This window comes from Cryptomeria japonica, chromosome 2, assembly GCF_030272615.1.
Source record: "Cryptomeria japonica chromosome 2, Sugi_1.0, whole genome shotgun sequence".
Lineage (NCBI taxonomy): Eukaryota > Viridiplantae > Streptophyta > Pinopsida > Cupressales > Cupressaceae > Cryptomeria > Cryptomeria japonica.
In genome coordinates, this window is record NC_081406.1 from 522,903,642 (window position 1) to 522,930,577 (window position 26,936).

Here is a 26,936-nt window from a genome sequence, read left to right on the forward strand (position 1 = left end):
AGACAAAAGTACACTCTGAATGCTGCAAGTTTATGCCTTCTTGAGAAAAAGCACACAGCTGGATTTAATTCCAGGAATTCAATTTCTAAAAAGTTGAAATTGTTTTATTGTAAAACTGCTTGTAGGTCCCACTCAGATATTTTGAAAGAAAGGGGAAACAAGTCAATTGTGGACAGTTATGTCCAACTACCGGATAGACTCAAATTGAAGCCAAATAGTGGCAGGCACTTGAATTTGTGGTTGAATGGATGAGTGAGAATTTAATGGGCATGGGTTAAGGCTGCTAGTTTCTGGAAGGCAGATCAGGACCCTTGGATGCAGTCCATCCTGGCCTCTAATTCAATATTGTAAAAACTATAAAAGGCAGAGGCCTTTCTTTTGTAAAAAAGAGATAATTAGAGATTGGTAGATAGTTACTCTAGTGAGAGAGTTAGATTTTAGAGTTAGAATAGGTTAGATTTTAAGCAGTAGCATAGAGATGTTGCAGAAATTGTTGTAATAGCAGCTGAAATCAATATATAAACATTGATTTGGTGTTTATTGTCTTGTTTTCATCCTGTTTGCATGGTTTCTTTCAGCATTGTAGATAGATCTTTCTGTTTTGGGTGTGCAGGTATTTGATAGATTCAGGTTCATACCATTGAGGATATACTGATTGTGTATCCTTTTGTATGGTTAACTTGAGCCTTTAATTGTGCTTAGTTCAATTGCAGGTGTCTGTTTGAGCTACGCCAGAATTGGGTGCTTAGCCGTGCGTCTCCAGTGTGAAACTCTTCCAAGTCCCTTTGAAGATTGCACCATTCCTGCAAGGTTGTGAGCTATTCTGGCCAAGCAGGGATTGGTTATGTTGAATTCGTCTACCCGCATACCAATCTTGTTAGTTTTAGGTCTCCTAAACCCTTTCGTTTTGCTCTTTATTACGTAATTTGAGAATCGTAGCAGACCAGCTTGTTGCAAATCGTAAGTCCGCAGTCAAGACCTGACAATCGAAACCTTGAGGTCGTCCCCATTGATCAAAGAAACAGCATTAGGGATTTCCTTATCTCAAGAGAGGATAGGATACTTGGCGAGTACATTCTATTCTACGTTGGTCGGATGAAGTCGCAAGTTTAGCAATTTTAGTCACGTCAACAGGTACATTCCAATATGAGGAACTGACACCAAATCTGGTTATTGTGAGGATGAGAGAAGGTGGGATTCTTCCACATTTTCAACACAAATCAGCCCCAGTGACAATATGTGGATAGGATTATGGCCTGGAGGGAGGATGGAAGGAAGAAATTGTAATGTCCCCTTCTCATTGACGACCTTCCAATGCTCCATTAGCCTATTCCTGAGACCCGTAGGCTAGGTGGAATGAAGAATGAGGGTCCAACATTGATGAAGCGAGGATTTACTATTTTTAGTAAGTCAGGGAATGGCTATTTTGATGACACTATCCTACTGAGCTCTCCATGTTTTGTCACTGGGCGCAAAGATCATGTTTTTCGGAGCATTTGTTCTTGATTTACTATTTTTAGTAAGTGGCAGTATGGCATAATTCTATTTCTGGCAATGGACAGGTTCCTGATCCTACAGCAGTTTAGTGGTTTTCCTGGCTCAGTTTCATCCTGGTTTTGATAGTAATTAGTACGGGAGTCATATGTAACGCAATTAAATATTATTTCCTTATCCTAAGGTTTAATATTTAATTAATCTAATTAATTGCTACTGATTTATGGAATTTGGGATTAATGTCTATTATCTCCTTAGTTTGGCGAAATTCATGTGTAATAAGGGATGTCTAAATCACTTAGATGTATATTATTTTTATTACATCTGTAATATTTGCCAAAGTGTTTAACGTGGGTCCATGCCTTTGGCATGAAGTTTGACTTGTGGGAAATGGTGCTACACTTGGGGTCCACATGTGGTGAAATGAAATGCAAATGAAAGGAGTTGAGTTTGAAGGAATTTGCATTTGGGTTTGATGGTGAAAAGTTATAAATAAGAGCCTTGGGCTCCCATTTGCATCATCTTGAAAAATTGTAATGTTATGTTGCCGGTTTGGGGACAGAACTTGAGGCTTCGGAGTGCGTCTCCCTAGTGCTTCCCAGTTTCGTACTTGAAATATATTACCTAGCTACGTGTTGTATTCTACTACATTCTCAGAGTTGGTCTTAGACATTTTTGGTGTTGAAATGATTCTGGAGACTTGCTGGTTTGCCTGTGGCTGAAGTACCTTTACGATCATACGTCTCTGCTGAAGCGACTGACGATTATGGGTATCATCTCCTTCTTCCTTCCCAGCATTGGCGATAAACTTTGTGAGTTTATAGCATGTTTGTTTGAGTTTTGAATTTATTATGCTAAATTGAAATTCCTAGGTATAGCGTGGGTTTTTTGTTTTGCATTGGGATGCATGCAACATTAATAAGGGGTTGTTTGGGTTGTGGTTTTAGTTTGTTGTTATTGCACAGGATATATTGTGGGTTTGGGACTGGTTTGAAGTGATTTGAATATATATTGAGGGAGTTATGAGCATTTTTGCATTTCCTTAAGCTGCTGATTTGTAATTTCAGCCTGTAGATTGGTTGTAACAGAAATTTATGTTCTTATTGTGAAAATCTGCATTACTCTCCTTCTCTTATCTCTATTTTTGTAAGGTTAAGTAGTAGTACTACTAACCAGTTCTGCTTTGTAACTCTCATCCCACTGAAAAAGTGGAAGAGGTTGGCTTGCCGCCTACTATCAAGCAACTTTGTAATTTTCAGTCCTCCCACTGCATAAGTGGTTGAGTGATAGTTATGTGTAATGTTCCTCCCGCTGCATAAGCGATCGAGTTGAGGTTATGTAATTGCAGTCCTCCCGCTGAAATATTGCGGTTGAGTGATTCTTATTTTGTGTATCTCACTTGGCTAGTTTACCGCCAAGTTTCCTTGTTTCCTCGCTGGATAAGCGGAAGGGGCTGGCTTGCCGCCCAAGCATTGCTTTGTATTTCAGTTTCTTAAAGCTAATGATCCCCTCAACACCGTATGCTCTCACCTTCCCACATTGGGCACTTGGTGATCAGAAAGTGGAAGGGTTACTTTCCCAGCATGGTTTAAGTTTATGATTTCTAACCTTAACGGGTTAATTCTTGTTGATGTTATTGTTGGCCTTAAAAATAAAATAAAAATAATTGGGATATTACAGAAATCTTCTGTGTGAAATTAACCATGAGAGTGTTTTTCATCAACTGAGTGAGATTTAATTCTTGACACTGAATCTTACCTTTATTGTAAGTGGTATTGAACTATCGCCTTTGGGGTCGAAGTTGATGTGCTGGGAGTTGGGACTATTACATGCCACCCAGGGCCCTTTTAATGTTGAAGACGAAGTTTGGAATTACTTGCTGATTTTCTTTTTTGCCTCCTAGCATGTGCTTGTAGACCAATTCCAGTTCTTGTGCTTGACTTGTCCCAGACTAGTCTTCAATCTTAAACTATTCTATCACCAAAACTGTTGGGAGTATCCACAGTTTGAAAATAAAATTGCATGTTTGAAAGCCTAGGGTATATGAAGAGCATTTGTTTCGTATATGAAGTGATCAAATTGTTCAGCAAAGCCTTCTATGAATCACAAAATTGATGTGAGAAATGCTACTTGCTACTGTTTCTGAATTTGACTGTCTGTGTTTTTTGCATCAACGTTTCGAATCACACTCTGTTACCCAACGTTTATTTTAAATGAAGATAGAAAAATACCTCCTTTAATTCACTAATATGAGTGTTGTTATAACTTATAACTGATATCTTGCCTTAGAATGAGTGGAAGCCTGCTGAAATAATGATGGAAGAAAACATGATTTTTGGCCATATTTTTAAATGTGCTTTTATATTGGGAGACATCCCCGATTATCTTAGAGACATATGATCATCCTCACAAACTCCCCACATTTCTAGGATGTTTTGAGATAGCCAAGGCAAAAAAAATTATCGAGGACAGCAAAGCAGCATTTCTGAGGCATCCACAAAATATCTCCTTTATGAGTGGAGCACAAAAAATCTAGGGGATGTATCCCCAAGGAACATAAGCTTCTAAAGCTAAATCTATTCTAAGGAATGTTTTGAGGATTGAAAAGAGAAAAGCATCCTCCATAAAATATTCAAGTGTTTGTTTTCAATTCATTCTAATTTCTTTCCTCTCCAACACCATCACTCTTCTTGTCCAATAGCACCAAGATTTTTAGTGAGTTTGTTGTAGGTTTCCAAGTTTTTTTTTATTATTTCAGTGACATCTCTAAACATCTAGATCAAGTTTTCAATGGTTTTGTTGCAAGTCTTTGAAGATTGCATGATTGTTTGACCATCTGTAGTAGTTTTAGGAAAGTTCTCATTGAATGTTAGACATTACAAAAGCAATACATAAGTAGGTAAGATAAGGCACAAAAAGTCTTATTGTTTCCTTTAGTCTTCATTCAAGACTTTCGAAGTCATTGATTGGATTTTCACCAAAGGAGATGGGATGGAAGGTTGTCGTCAAGAAAAGAACATATTGTCATGGGTCATATGAGACAAATATCAAGGTTCCAAGACACTAAGGTTTGCAGATAGGTAGAGATGATGAAGGGGATTTTGTAATGTCCCTACTAGTTAGAGATCATTATCCTGCAAAACAGATTGTTAGAATACAACAAAAATATATACATAACTAATCTAATTTGCAATTAGAGTTCAATTACTCCATTAACACTAACTTCAATTCTTAAAAAGGATACGAGTGCAGCACTGGGACATGTCCTTAGGCGGTTGTGGGGCTCGCTTTCTTGGAACCCATCTTGGTTCCAAGCCATATTAGGAAATCGAAGGTTAATTTGATTCTTGTCTTGGATGTAATTTCTTACTCCCAAGCCATCCAGGAAATCGAAGGTCAATTCGATTCCTGTCTTGGATGTAATTTCTTACACCCAAGCCATCCAAGAAATCAAAGGTCAATTCAATTCCTGTCTTGGGTGTAATTTCTTACACCCAAGCCATCCAAGGAAGACCCTATGTCAATTCCTTGCCTTGGATGATGCATCCCATCATCCAAGTCCTCAGAGGGGACCGGCCAGATCCGTCTCTTCTTGGATGAACTTAGTCAACCAAGCCATATATATGCATATAGATATTCACTATAAATATTAATATATTTATTAATTAAATAATTTATTTGATAAATAAATAAATTTCAAAATAATCATTTGTTAATCATTATATTAATCAATAGTAATACTTGCCTCATTTAGGATATATATATATACCGATCAAGGAGGGGACATGACAGATTTCTAAACTCAGGTCACTAGGATTGTCTCATGAATTGTTAAATGGTTGATATCTTTCCAAGTATTTTTTGAGGATCCATCAAAATCTATACTGGGGAGATGCATCAAAGACATTGAGAGGGTTCATTCATGTATGAGATTGACTATTTTTAGCCCTTGCTGTTATCAAAAGATTGTCGTTTCGAGATAATCTTCTAGAAGACCCTAAGTCACTGGTTAGGGTGAGTTGAGCTTTAGGTACATGGGTATGATGAATAAAAGTATTGGGGCTGGGTTTGTTCATACAAAAAAATATAAAAATCATAAATACATACATATTTGCAGCTTAAAAAATAAATTAAGCTCAGGATACCACATAGCATCATGTAATAAACTAAATTTAAAATTATCTTAAAAAATAAAAGTACTATGTTAATGTCAATTTGTCAAACTCAAATGTCGTGATATATATTCATAGTTCAGTATTAAGTAATGAAATCAGCAATCAGCATCATACAGTTCTTCAAAAAGATCATCATCATCATCATCATCATTGGCATTAGAACTAGGAGTGCCATTGTTACTCACACTAAATGTATTTTACTAGTTGTCTAACTCCATAAATGAAAAATGTTGGGAAGTGGCAACATCCAAACCAATATACTTTGGCTCTATATCCCATAGTTTCATTTTCCCTAATTTGTAATCATGTGCCATTGGCACTCACACTAAATGTATTTTATTAGTTTTCTAACTCCATAAATGAAAAATGTTGGGAAGTGGCAACATCCAAGCCAATATACTTTCGCTCTATATCCCATAGTTTCATTTTCCCTAATTTGTAATCATTCTATTTGTGCAAATGAAAATAACATAGTAACCCTTCTTCTCAATACCCAGCCTCCTTTTACAACATTTTTGCTGCTTTTTCAGAAATTAATATTTTTTCATTGCTTTTTTCTGAAAAGTGTTTTTTGCTTTTTCATTTCTTTTTCCTAAACAAGCATTTTTTTTATTTTTATTTTTTTGAAAAAACATTGTTCCTTGATAAAATAATATAAGTGTCGTTATGACCACTTTTCATCACCTTGAGCCTAGCAACACTTCTGCAATCTTTTTAAAATGATTAAATGTAAGTTGTCAATTAAAAGATTTTAAAGTAACTTTTTGACAACTTAATTATTTAAACTATTTTCCCTTTTCCAATGCCAATTAGCTTTTGGAAAACTTTGTAAATAAGCTAATGGCTAAACGATTGCTCATGTGCAAGAAGGGGACATTACATAATTTTACACCTACTTGGTGAGATTACTATTCAATCTTCATATGTTGTCTTATGTGTTGATTTATTACATTGAATAGGAACTAGTGATTGTTGCAAGCTCTATATTGCAGTTTTCATTTATGTGGGTTTTTTTAGCTTTTAATGCAATTTTCATTGTTCAATTTATCAGATCTTGTCTATTGTCTTTAATCCAATTCAATTCTTGCTTTGTACTCATTCTTTTTGGTCTCTTCTTTAAGCCAAAATGAGTGGACATGTGTTAGCTATCATAGAAAAAATCGTTTCCTTTGGTCAAAAGTCTATAAAATTGCTCATTTGTGTGTAGAAGTGATGATTAACCTGGTGTCGATACCTGAGAACTGAATGAGAGGCAATTTCTTTAGTTTCTTTGCAATGTGTATTCAAAACATAGAGATTTAGCTTGTACATATTGTATAAAGTAGAGGTCATTTTCTTAAGTTCTAGGGTCGGGTTTATTTTTTAGTTACAAGGGAGATTCCCTGTCAAGTTCAAAGAAGGTTTATCCTTATGCTGTTCTGTTTTGTGTTGTCCTAAAAGGGATATATTAAAATGCTAACAAGACTACAAATTCCAACTGATACCTAATGATCTCCTTGGTTAACATCAATGATACATTGGCTGGTACTGTCCTTAAAATGAAGGAAAGAGGAGCTGGTGTTCCTCTTCGACAGAATTTTATCTCTATGTTACTCAACCACATCCAATGGCAGAGAGAAAATCAAGTCCACATCTTAATGGGCAGTAGATGGAATTCCTTATTTTGTTGAGGCTCAATTATCAAAAGATTCACAACATTCTCAATGGATAGGAAGCCACAGGGAAAATGCTCATGGATGAAAAAAAATAAAAGTAAACTTCTTGCAACAATTTAACAGAAAGCCAATCAGGAAGCTCCTAAAAGGCATACATGGCCTACAGCCCTTCTATTCATCATAGCAATCTACACTTGCACAAGGAAACAATTCATAAAGGCATTACCTTAACTATTCAAATGTACTGGAATCAGCGGCCACATCAGCAAGAAGGATCAGGAACTATGCCTTTTTTTCCTGGGAAAGACTTCTAATTAGCCTAACCTTGTTTTCTTTGCTAAAGATTCTACTGTTTTTTTTTTATTATCCTGATAGTATGATTCTTTATATGTAATGCATGAATATTCTTAATAGCACTTCATGGTTAAATAGAAACCTCCATCCTTCTTAGTGTAAGTACTTGCTAGCAAGCTAAGTGGGCTTGATCTTGTGGAAAACTCCATGGGTAAGTGTACTTGAGTTGAAGTAGTACTGGGATGGGTGACCTCCCAGGAAGTCCTGATGTTTCACCCTAGCGAGCATCACCTAGATCCAATGAGTCCCAAGTGAACCATTCATGAACATGAGAGGTATGGGTTTGTGTGAAATGCTACTCATATAATATAGGTCGTTTCACTTAAAACAAAGCAGTCGAACCTGATAAATGATCGTAATTACTTGATAGCAGTTATTATACCATTACCATTTGGCCAATATGGCTTGTAAAACATGCTGGAATTTTGTAATAAGAAAAATGTCTATATTTATATTGAATGACAATGAGTTGTCCTTGGATTTTCTAGGTATGGAGTTTGTTGAACATGAAGGAGCTGTACTTTGCTTGGATGTGGGGTATGAGAATAGCATTCTTGTATCAGGATCTGAGGATGGTATGATCTTCTGCAGCTATATTTCATCAAGATTTCCTTTTTATATTGACATTTTTGTTAGAGAAAGTAAAATGACTGCATGGTAACATTATAGTTGCTGAACAAAACTCAAGTATATTGTTTATATGATAGAAATTCATTTCTTCATAACACCAATCATAAAGGCTATTATTTAAACACTGGATTTATCAAACTATATTCTATTCTGTTTACAATAGTCCTTAATGCTGGAGGTTAATCGACAAATAATATAACTGTAAGCAGTCGAAGCAATGAAGAGTGAAAAACAAAGGAAACAATCAACTGTGAGCCCTGGCCTGCATCATTATTATCAACTGAATATAACCACAGAACTTGCTAGATTCTCCATTAATACGGTCTTTCAAACCCTTTAGCTAACATTACAATTTTATGAGGTATTTGGTCTTTCCCCTCAACCAGCCTATGAGAAAACACAAACACTAACATAAGTCGTGGAAGGTTCTCAGTCACTTGAAAGTTGAAACCTCAAGGCTCAACCACATTCCATTTGAGGAGGTTTAATTGATAAGATATTACTTTTCTAAATTGCATGGGCCATAGTTAGAAAATCTTGTTTTCAAGATTTAGCCATGTCCTCCTTTCATGTTTCTTTATTTCTCTTGCTTTCCACTTCTATTTTCTATCACTATTTATCATATATAATACAGAGTTACTGCTTCCTGATTCTGATTCCTTTATTTCTTATTCCAGTTTCCATTCACTCTATCCATTACTTGTAACTCACATTGATCTATTAACTTCTTGAACAGTCCATTGGAGAAATTGCTAAAATGAATCATTTATTCATATGAATGTTGTGCATTGGTTCTATGAATTATTTGCATTATATGGAACGCTTACATCAATAGAGATGGACATATTGACATTATCTATATCCACTTGTGTCTCAGTTGCTTACAACTTGCAAGAACATGGCATAAAGCAAGTACAAGAAACCAACACGAGATTTGCCATAGAGAAATCCATTTGGGAAAAACACCAGCAAAACAATCCATCATCAAAAGTAGTTTACTACAAGCTTACTGCCTTCAAAGGCCTTTAAGAACACCTCCTTAACAAACATGAAAACTAATCTTCTACCTCTAATTGCCAATAATCTTAAGACAAACCTTCTGAAGAAAGGAGAATTTTTATTCATCCAGGAAGGACTAATTAGTACATACACCAGTGGGTTTGTTTATACTAAAGAATGAGTACATTACTCAACCAAGAGGAATTGTAACTATTTCAACTCCAAGGTCAAGACTTCAGTTATGTTCTTTTATCGTATATGGGATGAGTTTATCTATGGTTAAACATCTTGCACTAGCTCAGTTGTGGTCAAAATTGTCACCTACAAATATTTCTTCATCTTTAACACTTTCCCATCTAACTTTGCCACAAGAATCTCTGCCAACATAATTGATTTCTTAATCACCTGTCTATGAGTATTTATTCAATAATTTTTGTCTCACACCTTCCCAATTAGTGCTTTTGGTTTCTGAAAGGTTATACAATGACCAAACCCAAAAAATAAGGCTATGAAACTCTAGTTTCAGAAATTGAGTTACCAAGTTTTCAAATTCTATCAACTACAAATGTTAGACACAAAATATCCTCAAATCCAAACTCTGCAAATTCACAACTCTAGGACAACCCAAAGGCAAGAACTAAAGACAACCCATTAGCTGGCACCTTCAATCAGCGATGGGAAGCTGTGTACGAGGCTGGTATGAATCAATAAGCCTGCGTTGGAAGTCACAGGGCTGTAAGCAAAGATTTCACAATATGTTCGAATACTGCTCCTAGCCAACTCCCAGTGATTACCACACAGCACTAGAGAAGAGTGAAACGGTGTGCATTCAGACTTTATCTCCACAGACTGATTATTGACAACTCCAGCTCCAACTATAGGCTACTGTGGCATGTGTCTTCTAATTCCCAATACACCAATACTTTTCTCTAATATATATCAGGTTTGTATGATGCATCTCCTCGAGTCAGCCAACTTATAATTCTTACCAATTCGCGATTTCCAATCACCGTTGATATATTACAATGGCAAGATAGCCCCCTGCCATCAAAGAATCAAGCTCTCGGACTTATAATTGTTCACCAAATAAATAGTGAAGTCAGATTGGTTAAGTATTTGATATCAAATATTGAATATAACCTCAATGGCGGCAATACCAAACTTAATGAAGGTGAATATAAATCTGCAATATCCGTCAATATAGCTCTGTGTCAAATTATCAAACCACCAAGGTAATAGCTCATGGAGGATAAGAGAGATAAACAATTGTGGCTTCATAATAATATCTCTTCAAAACAGCTGTATTTATTCCTGAATCAATCATCAAATTTGTCTCCTAAGGAGACTTCACAAATTTGGCTCAAATGTAGACCCCGTCATGAATCCACCTCTCTTGGAAGAGCTAGGTTTTCATCCAACTCTCCTCTCAACTCTTGAAGGTTTTCATCTCCAGAATTCATAAACATTTATCAAATCATTAGCATATCCAATCCATCACCAGGAACCCCCTTATAAACATCTTCGGGAAGTATCTAGAAGATAGGTCGACTTGGAGAAATATATTTAATAAAGTGACATAATAATAATTTATTATTTTATTGTTATTAAATTAATTGGTATTAAGTTGCCACTTAAATATTTTATTTATTTTTGATAATAAAAACTAATTTAACTAATTGTCACTTAAAAAATTGGGAACATTACAATCCTCCCGGCCCAAACATTGCTTGTCCTTGAGCAATTATCTGCTGCACCACCAGGATCCCAAACCAACCATATGAAAAATATTACATCACTCCACTGCTCCACTCTGATGCCATCAGCAATGCTGAATTTTGCAACTTTGTTATCCTGAAGCATTCCCACTACCAAGCTGATTGACAAATCCTGAATCATCACTCTCATACCCACAAAAAGTGGAGGGATAGAGGTCTCTTATCATACCACCAATGCCCAATGTCCATCTAAATTTTTATGAGTTCCTAAGGATGTGAACAATGATCATCCTAAGTGCATAATCAGACATGACAGTATACCATATGCTGCTGTTGTAAAAAAGGACAGCATCTATTTGACTAAGAATCTCACACCAAGTGAAGCAATAACTACCTCCAATGACAATGGATGATAGGAGTTCATCAATAAGGAAACCTCCAATAAAAGATAGTCGATACAATCCTCTCCAACTCCTCCAATCAGCAGCTGTCCCTGAAATCTGTGTGGTTTCAGGTTGCCATGTGCTAAGGCTCAGCTGAGACTTATTCACTCCAAGTAAATACCATTAGTCATGAAGAACATTGATTATACATACTTCATACCATGAAAATTCAATAGCTCCATACCCTAATAATGTATCATGAGGTAGAAGTGTAACGATAGCTTCTCCAAGAGTGTTCACATGCTTAAACAAAGCTGAATCACTAATGCCCCCATCCATGTACACTCATTCATAGGCTGGTCCAAAAAATGTAAGCTCTTCCATGTGAGCCTCACAAAGAGATAACACCTCAAAGTGTCCATGCATGACCAAAAGCCCCTTCCAATTTACTTATGCCTTCCTCTGCATGTGTAGGTATAATACAAGTGGCTGTTCTGCCAAGTGTATGCTCAACTATCCCATCTTCCTCTATGACTTGAGCCTTCAATGTATTCTCTAAAAGAACTCCTGGTCCTTGTGATGTATACAAACAGAAATTTCTGAACCCTACGTCTTTCCTTGTTCACATAATTCTGAATGTTTCTCTTGTAAGTGATGTCTTGCTTGGGCAGTCAACCACTTGGCCTTCCTATCTCTTTGTAGCCATCCGTCACACGTACCTTGTGACTTCTTTAAATCTTTCAAGGTATAAAGTACAAAATAAGAACTTTTGTGGCTTGAATCTTCAATACAATCCTCACACAAAATTTGAGTGCCCATATTGGGAGACTCCTCAATACCATCATCCTCATGTGAAGTGGCTGTTATCTCATGATTATGCAAAGGTGATGAACTGTTGTTGCCAAGCAAAAAATCAAAATGGCAGTCATACCTCTTTCCCTAGTTTCCTCAAGAGCCTTAAACACTCCTTTGTTGAAGGTTCTTCATCAAGTGCTGCTCCAAGAGATGTCTCTAACTGAAAATTGCATGCTTCAGGCTTGATTCAAGCCTCCATCCTCTTGGCTGTCATTTTCATAGGTGTGCCATTGATTTTTGTTGTCCCAAAGTGTGTACTACATTAAAAACCATCCTCCTCAGGGTTGCCAATTGTCCCAACTGAAGTGCTACTGTCAACAATCAGAAAATCAGAATTTTCCGAGTTTAGGGCAGCATCATGTCAAATCAAGAAATCACCCTCTTCACGATGAGATGTCAATACATAAGGAGATCTTTGTAGTGTCCCACCCCAGGTGGAACTACTGAGAACTGTTAAGTAGCAACCCACTTGTTAATTTTAATTTAATAAACTATCTTTTCTTGTGTTTTTGGTGGTCTTTCAGAATTAGACAGAAATTGCAGAAGATTTGTTTCAATTTGTGTTTGCAGTTTTTGAAGAGAAATAACAATTATATTCTTTCTGCAATTAATGAAGCAAACTGAAACTAACTTGGGAATTATAGTCAAGCTTGTTATTTCAATCAGATTTCTACTGTAAACAAATATACTAGTTTCTTATGATAATGGTGCTATTACAAACAAGAAATTTCTTCCAAATCACTTTCTCACATACCCCATGGCTCCTTTGTATAAGAGTAGTTAATGAGTTGATCTTTGGGCAAGCAAACAACCAAGGTGCTCACTCAGAAAATGATTCACAATGACTTAGAAATCTGCTCTTCCCTTGAGTTTAGGGATGTTTAGGGACTCCACATCCTATAGCTGGTACGGCCTGTTATGGGTTTGATTTATGTATATTAAATCCCTTTTGTCTGCTGCAACCCTTCTAAACTGAATTATTGTGTTGGAGATGTGATTCTGCTGATGGACAGCTACCTAGAACAAAGTTTGGGGTTGGAATGACCTTCAAATGAGCTGCAAAGGGGGTGGGCCTAGCAAGCAGCCACCTCACTACAACCACCACTAGAAGACGTCCAAAAACCCTTCAATCTGCTACAAAAACTCTTCAACTTGATGCTCAATGGAGACTTCTGAACTGGAATCTCTCTTGTCACCTTTGGAAGGTATTTCACTCCTGCAAGTGGTTGAAACTAGAGAATATTTTCACCCCCACAAGCTGCTCTTCTTGGCTGGTCCAAGAAATCACCGTAAAAACAGAGTTTTCTTCAAGCATAACCCAAAAATGAACTCCTCAAGTCCGTATATTCTTTCCTCTTTGGACACCCTAATTAGGGTTGAAACCCTAACACCTTATTGGGATTTTATAAGATGGATTAATTTATGATTATTTCCCAATTTAAATTTCTCCCACTTAGGAGCGTTCAACTTTATGTTATGTGCTTTTCGCTTATTCCAACCTTTTATCTCTCACTTCCCCTTTCACTCTCTCACTAGAATAGTTACCTAGGAAGAGTGAGAACTTAATACTATAAGTGCATTGTAAGTGACCCCAAAGAGACATTATGAAGATCGATGCACCCCAAAGAGAGATTGTGAAGATCGATGCATACTTAACTCAGGTGATTATGCTTAATATACCAACAAGTCTAGAAGCAAACCTCCTGATAAGTTCTTCTGAAGACCAATCTGCTTGAGTCCTCTATCCAACCTGTTAATCTACGAGGACTTGATAATAGACTAACCATGAAGAGGGAGCTGGCTAGGAGGGGATATTACAATCTCTTCCATTCTAAATCAAGGATAATTTCCTCCCCAATTGCACCACTATCATCCCTTGATTGCCCACAAGGAGTATAAACAATCTATTCTTCTTTGATCGTAGTTTGAACATTCATTGCAACTTCTTCGGTAGGAGGTGTTGTGTGTTATGCACACCTCGCCCCGTCCTTGATAGAGAGCCCCTGTCGCTTCTGAAGTTTGCCCGACAAAAAAGAGAACAAACTAACCCAACCGTGAGCTAAATCACAACAATCTTCAAATCGCACATTATGGTCCAAGGGGCCGAAAAGCTAAAGCAAAACTACATCATGCAAATTCCTCTTAGAGCCCGAGATAACCTTGAATCGCTTATTTCTCATAAATCGCCTTCTCAGACCGAAATTCGAAGTTCACCAATGCGCCTTCATTTTGCCATTGTATCCTGAAATGCAAACTGAAAGCTTGGAAAATCTCCTTGTAGGCCGAAAGTGAAGGGCTAAGGGAGTTCAAAATCTCGCAAAGTCATAGTAAAGGCCCGAAAATAACAAAGGTTTGCAAAATTGGCATCTAGGCCGATACGGCATATTTGCGCCAGTTGATTCTTAAAGTCAAAAGCTCCAAGAGAGTGAAAGTCGCACAATTTGCCCTCACAAGCCGACAAAGTCAAGGCAAAAGCAATTAAAATCACTCAAAAACCCGCTCAATTCCGAATTTCATCTAAGGCGAAAAAAGAGTCTTAATGGCCTGAAATTCATAAACTTAACATCTTGCAAACGGGGCTAAAAAGCCAAAAAGGTCAAGAGTCTCAAAATAGTCCAAAATGCCGAAAGAGGTGAAAGAGATAACAAGTTCGCAAAATGTCTTTCATGGCCAAAATTTCCAAATCGCGCCATTCGCTCACCTAGGCCAAAAACTGAGAAGGGCACTTAAACTCACAAAGTCGGCTTTCAACCCATAATTAGCAGAGAACACTTAAATTTGCAAAATCGGCTTCTTAGCCGACATTGGGAAAATAGACCTCAATCGTGCCTTTCAGGAAAAATGAATAAGGAGTATGAGATCGTGCGAAATGGCCCAAATGCCCAAATTTCATATTGGGAGGGCGTTTAGAAATCGCACAATATGGTTTAAAATCGCGAATTCCTCCTTATTAGGTTGAAATAGGTGGAAGGAAAACAAAGGGTGTTAAGCTTTCAAATGCCCCTCCTAGGCCAAAATATGAAAAGATTCATGCAAAAGGGCTTCAGAAACCAAAACTTGCAAAATCCTCCAATCACCCGAAAGTCAACTTAAAGTTTACAAAATCGGCTTTTGGGTCGAAATTGGCAGGAGGAGTTTAAATTCACAAAATCTTTCAAACCCGAAAACAAACTTGAAGGACAAAAATCTCTCAAATCACCTCACTTAGCCAAAAATGGCACCAAACCTTTAAGTTGCGCATGAAGTCTTTTAAGCCACTCAAGGCAAAGTTTAGACAAAGTTTGACATTGTGCAATAAAGTGCATTTTTATGATCTCTCAAATCACCTTGCAAAGCCAAATAACATTGCAACTTCTCTCAAAACCCCTCCTGAGCTGAAAATGAAAGCTACAAGGTCGCATTTCACGCTTTTTAGCCAAGAAAACAAGTAAAAACTTCAAAACCAGCCCATAAGCCGAAAAGGGGAAAAAGAACAAGTTTCGAGTTCGCAAAGTAACCAATTTGGCCCAAGTTCACAAAATCGCATTTGCAAGTCAAGTTAGGTGTTTTAGTCCAAAGACCAAATTGCACATTTCGGCTCTATAGCCCAAATTTTTTAAAAAAGGTCATTGAGAGACATTTAAAAGATACATCTCACAAAGAGCTTTTCAAGCCCAAACTTCACCGAGATGAAGCCAGATGTTAAATTAAATTTAATATTTGTCAAATTAATTTAATTAATTCTTCAAATTGATTGATTATAGGTGAAATTGACTGTTCGCAGGAAAACGACGTCGAGGAAGAGCTAAAGTGTCAACCTAAAGCTCAAATTGAAGACCTGATCGTGATCAATGCCGGAAGAGGAAATGCAAGAACGAGATGTAGTAGTGTGTGATCGAAACCAAGCATTGGGAAGCGTGGTGTTGGACCCCAAGTTGAAGTCCACCACCAAGACCAAAGACCGAAGAATATTCAGAATGCAGCAAGTATGCATTCTTGAGAAATGCACAGTTGGATTTAATTCCAGAAGTTCAGTTTTTGAAAACTGAAATTGTTTAATGTAAAGTTGCCTGTGTGCCCCATCTAATGAATTCAAAGTGAGGGGACATAGGTCAGCTATTTCCAACTACCGGATAGACCCAAATTGAAGTCAAACAGTGATAGGTAGTTGAGATAGTGGTTGGGAAGATAGCTAAGAATTGAGTGGGCATGGGTTAAAGCTGCCAGCTTCTGGAAGGCAAATCAGGCAGTCAATCTTGCCCCTCGATTCATATGGTAAATTCTATAAAAGGCAGAGGCCTTTCTCTTGTAAAGGGTTAGATTTTTAGGCAATTAGGCTGTTAGATTTTAGTTAGAATAGGTTAGATTGTTAGAAGGTTAGATTTTAATAGTAGCATAGAGATGTTGCAGAAATTGTTGTAATGGCAGTTGAAGCAAATATATGAACATTGAAATATGGTGTTTATTGTCTTTGTTTTCTTTTGTTTGCATGGGTTCCTTCAGCAATTTAGATAGATCTTTCTTTTTTGGGTGTGTAGGTATTTGATGGATTCAGGCTCATACCATTGAGGATATACTGATTGTATGTTCTTGGGTATGGTTAGTATGAGTCTTTAATTGCGTTTAGTTCAATTGCAGGTGTCCGTCTGAGCTACGCCGGAGTTGGGTGCTTAGCCATGCATTTGCAGTCTGAAAATCTTCCAAGTCCCTTTGAAGATTGCACCGTTCCTGCGAGGTTGTGAGTCATTCTGGCCAAGCAGGGATTGGTTAAGTGAACTATGTCTACCCGCTACACTAATCATTCTTATCGCTGTTCTTAGGTCTCCTATCCCTTCTCTTTTTCTTTTATTTTCCCAGTCTGAGAATCACAACAGACCAGCTTGTTGCAAAACGTAAAACCCCTTGTGCTCCCAGCAAAACACATCAACCATTGACTAATCCCGCAGTCATGACCTGACATCCCGCAGTCATGACCTGACATTTGGAACCTTGAGGTTGTCCCCTTTGATCAACTAAAACAGCATTAGGGATTCCTTACACAAGAGAGGATAGGATACTCAGCAAGAACATTCTATTCTGCGTTGGCCGGATAGAGTTGCAACAATGCGACTTTAGCCACGTCAACAGGAGGTTGCTCCTCAACAAAGGCTGGTCCAAAAGAAGCATGCAACTGAAAATTACATGTACCTCCTTCATGGTTGCAAGCTAAATCCTTTTCTCTATGTAGATCCTCCAATACTTGCTTAATTTCTAGCATTGTTGTATTATTTTCCTTATTTGCCTTCAATTGACCTTTTAAATGATGTGACTCATATGCCCTATTATCTTCATACAACATTTCTGATTTGTCCTCATAATAATGCCTCTTCAAATCAGCTTTCTCCATGACATCTTCTCCACAATATCCATGTTTGGAAGCTTGGTCACCATCATAATTGTAAGTAGAATCATTTAGATCGTGCTCTTTTTCAACTGCTGTTACAAAATCAGACTCTGGGCAATCTGAATTTTCAACTTTCACCCCCATACTTATCAAACCACTCTCGAGTGTCCTCAATGCTAGACTCATGAGATAACAAAGGACTGCTGGTCAAATTCAGATTATTAGAATGCTCATGCCTCTTCAAACTGTCTTTGTTGTCCTTTATTGCATCTTCTTCCATTGTAGGTTGCTTCTTCATATGTGCTGGTCTATGAAGTGTGTCCAACTGAAAGTTACATATCCTCCTAACTACCTTAGCTGTCAATAAACTGTTCCATACCTGCACCTCCTTAGCTGTTATGTTTTTTTGCCTCCAACCATGAAAGATCCCAAATGGATCCTTTTGTTGTTGCTTCTGTAAATTCTTAATTAAACATACTATATTTGTAATGTCCCTACTAGTTAGAGATCACTGCTCTGCAAAACAAATTGTTAGAATACAACATATATATATATCGGTATAAACCATCTTTTTAATTTGCAATCTATCTTTAATACTAAATTAACATATTCATAATTTTCATCAAAAAAAAAGGATACAAATGCCATACGAAAGTATGTCCTTAGGCGGCCGTGAAGCTCGCCCTCTTGGAATCCCTTGGTTCCAAGATGTCCTTAGGCGGTCATGAAGCTCGCCCTCTTGGAACCCAAGCCCTGCAGGAAATCGAAGATGAGTTCGAATCCTATCTTGGGTGTAACCTTTTACACCCAAGCCATCCAAGGAAGACCCTTATCTATTCCTTGCCTTGGGTGATGTCTCCATCATCCAAGTCCTTAGAGGGGACCGGCTAGATCCGTCTCTTCTTAGTTGAACTTAGTCAACCAAGCCATACATATGCATATAGATGTTCAGTATATACTGCCTACCAGGGATTATCATAATCCCTCCATTAGGCTAAAGGGGTTTCCTCCCTATAACCTCCATCATTAAATCACATTTACATTTTATAATTTATTACTACTTCCTATTCCATAATCCACATTTACATATTCCTAACTTAACATATATTCCATAACATATGTTCAGAAGGTGTCCATTATAAAACATTCACATTTATTAACGTATATTCCTATCTATTCATTGATATGTATTCATTAACGCATGTTTGTACATATTCATTAACATATGGTTTACACTTATTCCTTAATATCTAAAAACCATTCCTTAATGTCTACATTAAGAAATTCATTATCATATATATTAAATATACATTAATTACATCCATTAACATATGTATTAAATATTCATTATTAACATTCATTAATATATGTATTAAAAAATTCATTATTAATATTCATTAATATATGTATTAAAATATTAATTATTAATATTCCTTAATATATATATTAAAATATTCATTATTAATATTCATTAATATATATATTAAAATATTTATTAACTATAATCATTTACATAAACATTGTGACATCCTTACCTGTCTGCACCCACAGTAGTAGACTCCGTTCTGCAGTTCCTTGTTGCTGTTTCAGTGTTCCTTACTTTGTTAGTAATATGTTTGGTGACTAGTAATGGCAGACAGGTCTGACATGTGTCAGATCTGGTCTGCCACTCCATATGGAATTAAAGATGACTGTCATAGTTAATACTAATATTACCCTTGCATAAAAACATCATCAGACTTCATATATTAATCATACGTATTAAGCACATCACCATGCAAACCCCCAAGAAAAAGGATGTTACTGCCTGTAACTTAATAATAGATCATATCTGATCTGATACTCTCTCCTATTCCCTGCCGTATATCCCTTATCTCCTATTCTTAGATAGCCTTCCAACCGGACTGCCAAAGGCAATGATCGCTCCAAAGAACAGATCCGTTACGATACAAATAAAAGACAAGACCCGATCCCTCCCATTTCTGATTGAGTATGGATTAATTAAATATCTCATAAAGTAGATCGGTGGCATTACTTTACTTGGAATAGACATATCGTTTCTTTGTTCGTGGCTCCTCATGAATGGTAATTACATTCCTTTATGTGTTTCTAAGCCATTAATCGGATGAGGATTTGTTAAGACGTTAACTCTAAAATTCCATCAGATCCTCCTTCATCTTAAATTAATTTAAATTGATAACTCTAAAATTCCATCAGGTCCTCCTTCGTCTTAAATTAATTTAAATTGATCATTAAATTAATTTAGTGGATTAATATTTAGGTGTAGGGGTATTACAGATATTATTGTTTCATTAATGATTGTTTTATTATTAAAATCATTAATTTATTAATATGTAATATTCCTTTATAATATTTTCAAATGATTATAATATAATATTAATTTATTTGATTTGAATATTTAGTATTTTATTTAATTAAATAATAATATTTAATAAATAAATAGTTAATAATTCCAAATAATCATTCCTTGGTAATTATTATATTAATTAATAATAATAATTTCTTCATTTAGGGTCTCTCTCTTTCTCTCCGTATATATATATATATCGATCCAGGAGGGGACATGACAGTCCGCCCTTCTCAAAATTGCTTGTCCTCAAGCAATTGACAATTTTCTCAAACTAAGTTAAAACACAGAGCATACACATGGATAATTTCAAACACGAAGCATACACGTGAATATGCGCATTGTCAGATTTTTCTTATTGACTAAAATGATTCAATGATTCATCTTTACCCTACAGGATGGCAGGATCATAGCTCTGATACCACTGTAATGTCCCTACTAGTTAGATATCACTACCTTGCAAAACAAATTGTTAGAATACAACATATATATATCGGTATAAACCGTCTTTTTAATTTGCAATCTATCTTTAATACTAAATTAGCATATTCATAATTTTCATCCAAAAAAAAGGATACAAATGCCATACGAAAGTATGTCCTTAGGCGGCCGTGAAGCTTGCCTTCTTGGAAACCCTTGGTTCCAAGATGTCCTTAGGCGGCCATGAAACTCGCCCTCTTGGAACCCCTTGGTTCCAAGATGTCCTTAGGTGGCCATGAAGCTCGCCCTCTTGGAACCCCTTGGTTCCAAGCCCTCTAGGAAATCGAAGATGAGTTTGAATCCTGTCTTGGGTGTAACCTCTTACACCCAAGCCATCCAAGGAAGACCCTTGTCTATTCCTTGCCTTGGGTGATGCCTCCATCATCCAAGTCCTCAGAGGGGACCGGCCAGATCCGTCTCTTCTTAGTTGAACTTAGTCAACCAAGCCATACATATGCATATAGATGTTCAGTATATACTACCTACCAGGGATTATTATAATCCCTCCATTAGGCTAAGGGAGTTTCCTCCCTATAACCTCCATCATTAAATCACATTTACATTTTATAATTTATTACTACTTCCTATTCCATAATCCACATTTACATATTCCTAACTTAACATATATTCCATAACATATGTTCAGAAGGTGTCCATTATAAAACATGCACATTTATTAATGTATATTCCTATCTATTCATTGATATGTATTCATTAATGCATGTTTGTACATATTCATTAACATATGGTTTACACTTATTCCTTAATATCTAAAACCATTCCTTAATGTCTACATTAAGAAATTCATTATCATATGTATTAAATATTCATTATTAACATTCATTAATATATGTATTAAAAAATTCATTATTAATATTCATTAATATATGTATTAAAATATTAATTATTAATATTCCTTAATATATATATTAAAATATTCATTATTAATATTCATTAATATATATATTAAAATATTTATTAACTATAATCATTTACATAAACATTGTGACATCCTTACCTGTCTGCACCCACAGTAGTAGACTCCGTTCTGCAGTTCCTTGTTGCTGTTTCAGTGTTCCTTACTTTGTTAGTAATATGTTTGGTGACTGGTAATGGCAGACAAGTCTGACATGTGTCAGATCTGGTCTACCACTGCATATGGAATTAAGGATGACTGTCATAGTTAATACTAATATTACCCTTGCATAAAAACATCATCAAACTTCATATATTAATCATACGTATTAAGCACATCACCATGCAAATCCCCAAGAAAAAGGATGTTACTGCCTGTAACTTAATAATAAATCATATTTGATCTGATACTCTCTCCTATTCCCTGCCATATATCCCTTATCTCCTATTCTTAGATAGCCTTCCAACCGGACTGCCAAAGGCAATGATCGCTCCAGAGAACAGATTCGTTACGATACAAATAAAAGACAAGACCCGATCCCTCCCATTTCTGATTGAGTATGGATTAATTAAATATCTCATAAAGTAGATCGGTGGCATTACTTTACTTGGAACAGACATATCCTTTCTTTGTTCGTGGCTCCTCATGAATGGTAATTTCATTCCTTTATGTGTTTCTAAGCCATTAATCGGATGAGGATTTGTTAAGACCTTAACTCTAAAATTCCATCAGATCCTCCTTCGTCTTAAATTAATTTAAATTGATAACTCTAAAATTCCATCGGATCCTCCTTTGTCTTAAATTAATTTAAATTGATCATTAAATTAATTTAGTGGATTAATATTTAGGTGTAGGGGTATTACAAATATTATTGTTTCATTAATGATTGTTTTATTATTAAAATCATTAATTTATTAATATGTAATATTCCTTTATAATATTTTCAAATGATTATAATATAATATTAATTTATTTGATTTGAAAATTTAGTATTTTATTTAATTAAATATTAATTAAATAATAATATTTAATAAATAAATAAATAGTTAATAATTCCAAATAATCATTCCTTGGTAATTATTATATTGATTAATAATAATAATTTCTTCATTTAGGGTCTCTCTCTTTCTCTCCGTATATATATATATATATATATATCGATCCAAGAGGGGACATGACAATATTTTTGTAATTTTCCAATGATCTTATAGAATAGACAGAAGTTGCAAAAAGAGATTGTTTCTTTTTGGGTTTTGATGTTATAAGTAAAGTATGTGATAAATAGCAACAACTGTGAAATAAAACAGTAAACAATGTTCATATGTAAGAACACTTAAGCAATCTGAAAATACTGCAAATCATACTAGGCAAATAACCTAGTTTTGTATTCAGCAAGAATCCATACATTTATTTGGAGTTGTTCTCAATCTGGATTGATGCCAGAAGGAGGAATATTACTGGCAACGAACAAGGAAGACCAAATTTAAGCTGAATACAATCCTTCAAGCCAACATACAAACAAGGCGTGGTTGCAAAGGAGGCATGGAAGCTGCTGCAAATCACGTGCCAGCTGAAATAAACTAGGCGCCCTGTTGAAACCCCCAATATGCATGCTGATTCTTCAGGCCAAGAAGATATGTCTTCTACCTCTGACAACAATCTTTGTGCAATCCTGGATAAATCCATTGTCAACTCCTGCTGAGGGCTACGTCCCAGCAAGCTCAGACCTGGGATTTGCGTCCCAGACCAAAATCATTCTTCCAAAGCAATTCCCAAATTCGCAAGTTTCAAAATGATCAAAGATGCTATCAATTAGGTTTTCATCTCCTTATAACTCCTTTCCCTTTGCAAGTCGAACCCTAAAGAATAATAAAGCTTGCGCTTTATAATTAAAGTGACACTTTCCCAATTATGGCGTCAAACTATAGAAAAATATCACTTTATTGCGAATAAATAGCTTCAAGCATCCAAAAAGACTCCGGGAGGTGAGAATCATGTAGCAAAGTTCAAGACCTTTCCAACGAGCTATAACACATAGGCATATCAAACCAAATGAAGCCAAAAACCCCGTATTACTCTAAAATGGCTATATACAGAGCCTTCTTTTAATTTATTTAATCGCTAACTCAGGAAATATTTAAATATATTAAAATATTTCCATAGATCCAATAATAGCCCAAAATAACCAACCAAACATGAATCTGACTTTGTCACCTATCTGTGATTGATGCCGGACAAGATGGGCCAACTGGCAGTCCCATCCCTAAAATCTAGGGATGCTCCTAGAAACTAGGAAACACATCCAATCTTCCTGAAACTGAAACCATGGTATGGTCCCGTGGAACCTCAAATATAGAAACTGCCACAACCTCCTAAAAAGCAGGGAATCACCCTAAAAAGTAGGAACCTCTCTCCAAACACCTGTAACTGTTCAAAAGGATCCTACTCTACTCCTTGGTCCTCCAGGTGGTCATTCAGTCAACTGCCAATTCTCCCAAAAAAATAGGAACTGTTGTCTGAAGGTCCAAAATGGCTCACAGAGCTCCTGCAAAGCTCCATGACCCTCAGAATGAGTCCCCTAACCATGTCATTGACCTACGGGAACTCGAATGGTAGGTCAACCCCTGCTCATCTCATGTCACCTAGAAAAGGGGACATTACAAACCAACTCCATGATGAAGTATTCATGAGAAACCAAGCATTGTCAAATTGTAGGATCTTCTTGTTAGGCAATTTCTGAATCTCTACAGACAGCTCTTTAAGAGAATACAAATATTCCTCCAAGCTAATCATGGGTACAAAACAAGGGAAATCAATCTCACTACATGACCAAAATTCTGTATTGCTTTCATATGTATGAACATCACCTCTATCCAAGCTATCCGAATCACAAATTGGTTCCTTACCAATAAGATGTAGAGTTGGTTCATGCAATGGAACATTAGTAGGATTCATATCTCCACATAGCCAGTCAATTAATGTTGGTTTGGCAAACTCCGTGAATGCATTTTCTTCAGCCATGTGGTTGTCATGAAGACTATGTGTTCTCCTCTTGCAGGTGCAATAGTTGATTCTTGCTTGTCCATATCCTCATATGGCCGAAGTGAACTTGTTAACATGGCTTCTTCCTCCTTAGGGCTTCCACGTGTTTCTTGAGGAGTCCAAACTTCTAGACATGTTGACTGATTTCTGTTTTTTCCATGATTGTTTGTAGGCTGCAAATCACAAGCAAGTGATTCCTCTTTCTTCTCCATTCTTTCTTCAATAGTGACTTTTGAGTTTTTGTCTTTCAAGGATGTTCCAACTGGCTTTGGCTCTTTATTCTTATCATTCATTTCAATTGCTCCATCCAATTTGTCTTTAAGACAACACTCTGATTCCAAATTCATTTCTTCTTTCCATTTTCTAATGCAGTACCTGTCAAAAGTTCCGGTGGCCTTGACATCCTTAGGTTCACTTCAGTATTCATCAAAAATTTTGATAACCTCCTCATTCACAGGTATAGACATCCTTGTCAAACTTTGATATTCCTGAAATGTTTGTATATCCTTCATCCTTTGATATTTGTTATACCATCCGGCAATTTTAGAGTCCGCAATTTCATTTTCCCTCTCTTCCATTTGTGTAATCAACCTTAGCATCCCATAGGCTAGCAGAATTTTAGCTCTGATACCACTGAAATACCCCTTACACCATTTCAATTCTTTTTATTCACACTCCAAATTCAAGGTTAATGAACTGCTGATAAAAATACCATATTGTTGTAGTTGCTTTCAACCAGTTTTATGCTTAGTTCCAATTGAAAAATAATTGTCACAAGTTTGCAGGTTTAACACATAGATGAAGAACCAAAACAACACTCATATTAAACCATATGCTTCAGAACTGGAAACTCCAATACATTCAATCATTAACGGATTACAAAATGCTATCATCAAGAATTGGCAGAGATCAAGCATTAGCTGGCACCTTCAACCAATGATGGGAAGCCATGTACAAGGAGGCCGATATGAGTCGATAAGCCTGCGTTGGAAGTTGCAGAGCTGTAAGCAAAGATTCCCCAATATGTTTGAAGGCTGCCCCCAGCCTAACTCCCAGTGGTTACCACATAGCACTAGAGAAGGGCGAAACGATGTGCATTCAGACTTTATCTTGACAAACTGATTATTGACGATTCCTGCTCCAACTATAGACTATTGTGGAATGTGTCATTTAATTCTCGATGTACTGATACTTTTCTCTAATATATATCAGGCTTGTATGAAGTGTCTCCTTGAGTCGGCCAACTTAATAATTCTTACCATTACAAATCAGGTCGCGATTCCCAATCACCGTCGATATATTAATAACGGGAAGATAGCTCCGTGCTGTCAAAAAATCAAGTTCTCAAACTTATAATTGTTTCACCAAATAAATAGTGAAGTCAGCTTGGTGAAGTATTTGATATCAAATATTGAGTATAACCTCAATCACAGCAATACCAAACTTAAGGAAGGTAAATATAAATTTGCAATATCCGTCATTATAGTTGTGTCTCAAATTATCAACCCACCAAGGTAATCATATTCATGGCCCAAGGTAATAGCATTCATGGCAGATAAGAGAGATAATCGATTGTGTCTTCATAATAATATCTCTGCAAAACATTTGTATTTGTTCCTAAATCAATCATCAAATTTGTCTCTAGGGGAGACTTCACAAATTTGGCTCAGATGCTAGACTTCGTCATGAATCCACCTCTCTTGGAAGAGCTAGGTTTTCATCCAACTCTTCTATCAACTCCTAAAGGTTTTTGTTTCCAGAATTCATAAATGTTTATCAAATCAAAAGCATATACAATCCATCACTAGGAGCCCCCTTATCCATCACCAGGAGCCCCCTTATATAGATCTCCGGGAAGTATCTAGATTCTAGAAGATAGGTCGACTTGAAGAAATATATTTGATAAAGTGACATAATAATATTTTATTATTTTATATTGTTATAAAATTAATTAATATTAAGTTGTCATTTAAATTATTTATTTATTTTTGACAACTCAATAAAAATCAATTTAATCAATTGTCACTTAAAAAATTGGGAACATTTCACACTGCCATGCAAATCTAAATCCATTGAACCATATGTAAAACGTACAAATTTGTAACTATCAAATTCACATTTGAAATGGAAAACTATTAGAAATCTACAACATGCAGATCCGAATGGCTATGAATCTCCAACACGCAAGCACATGCATCTAACATATCCATCCATGCAAATCCAAAACCATCATGAATTTGCAACATGCAAGAACATGCATCCGAAGCACCTGAGGGCCAAGAGGCTTAACATCTAGTGCTTTCTCATGTAACCAACTGCTAAAACCAAGCACCCAACATAAGCACTTTACAGTTGTGTAAGAGCATAGGATGAAAACTCTACACAACCTCTATGTGACCAGGCATAAGTCTTATACCATCAAACATGAGCTCTAGAGTTACATTCATCACAAGACCAACTCCAAGATCTACCATTTTTAATTATTTTTGTTATTCAAAAGTCTTTGAT

The 26,936-nt window shown here is 36.2% G+C and overlaps 1 protein-coding gene across 1 annotated transcript in view; it reads left to right on the forward strand.

The window, feature by feature from the left end:
* LOC131035250 (uncharacterized) overlaps nt 1-26,936 on the forward strand; it is a 367,961-nt gene that overhangs the window by 297,457 nt on the left and 43,568 nt on the right. The window contains exon 19 of the mRNA XM_057966917.2: nt 8,167-8,253. Within this exon, the coding sequence (XP_057822900.2) occupies nt 8,167-8,253 (87 nt within the window). The remainder of the gene's footprint in view (nt 1-8,166; nt 8,254-26,936) is intronic.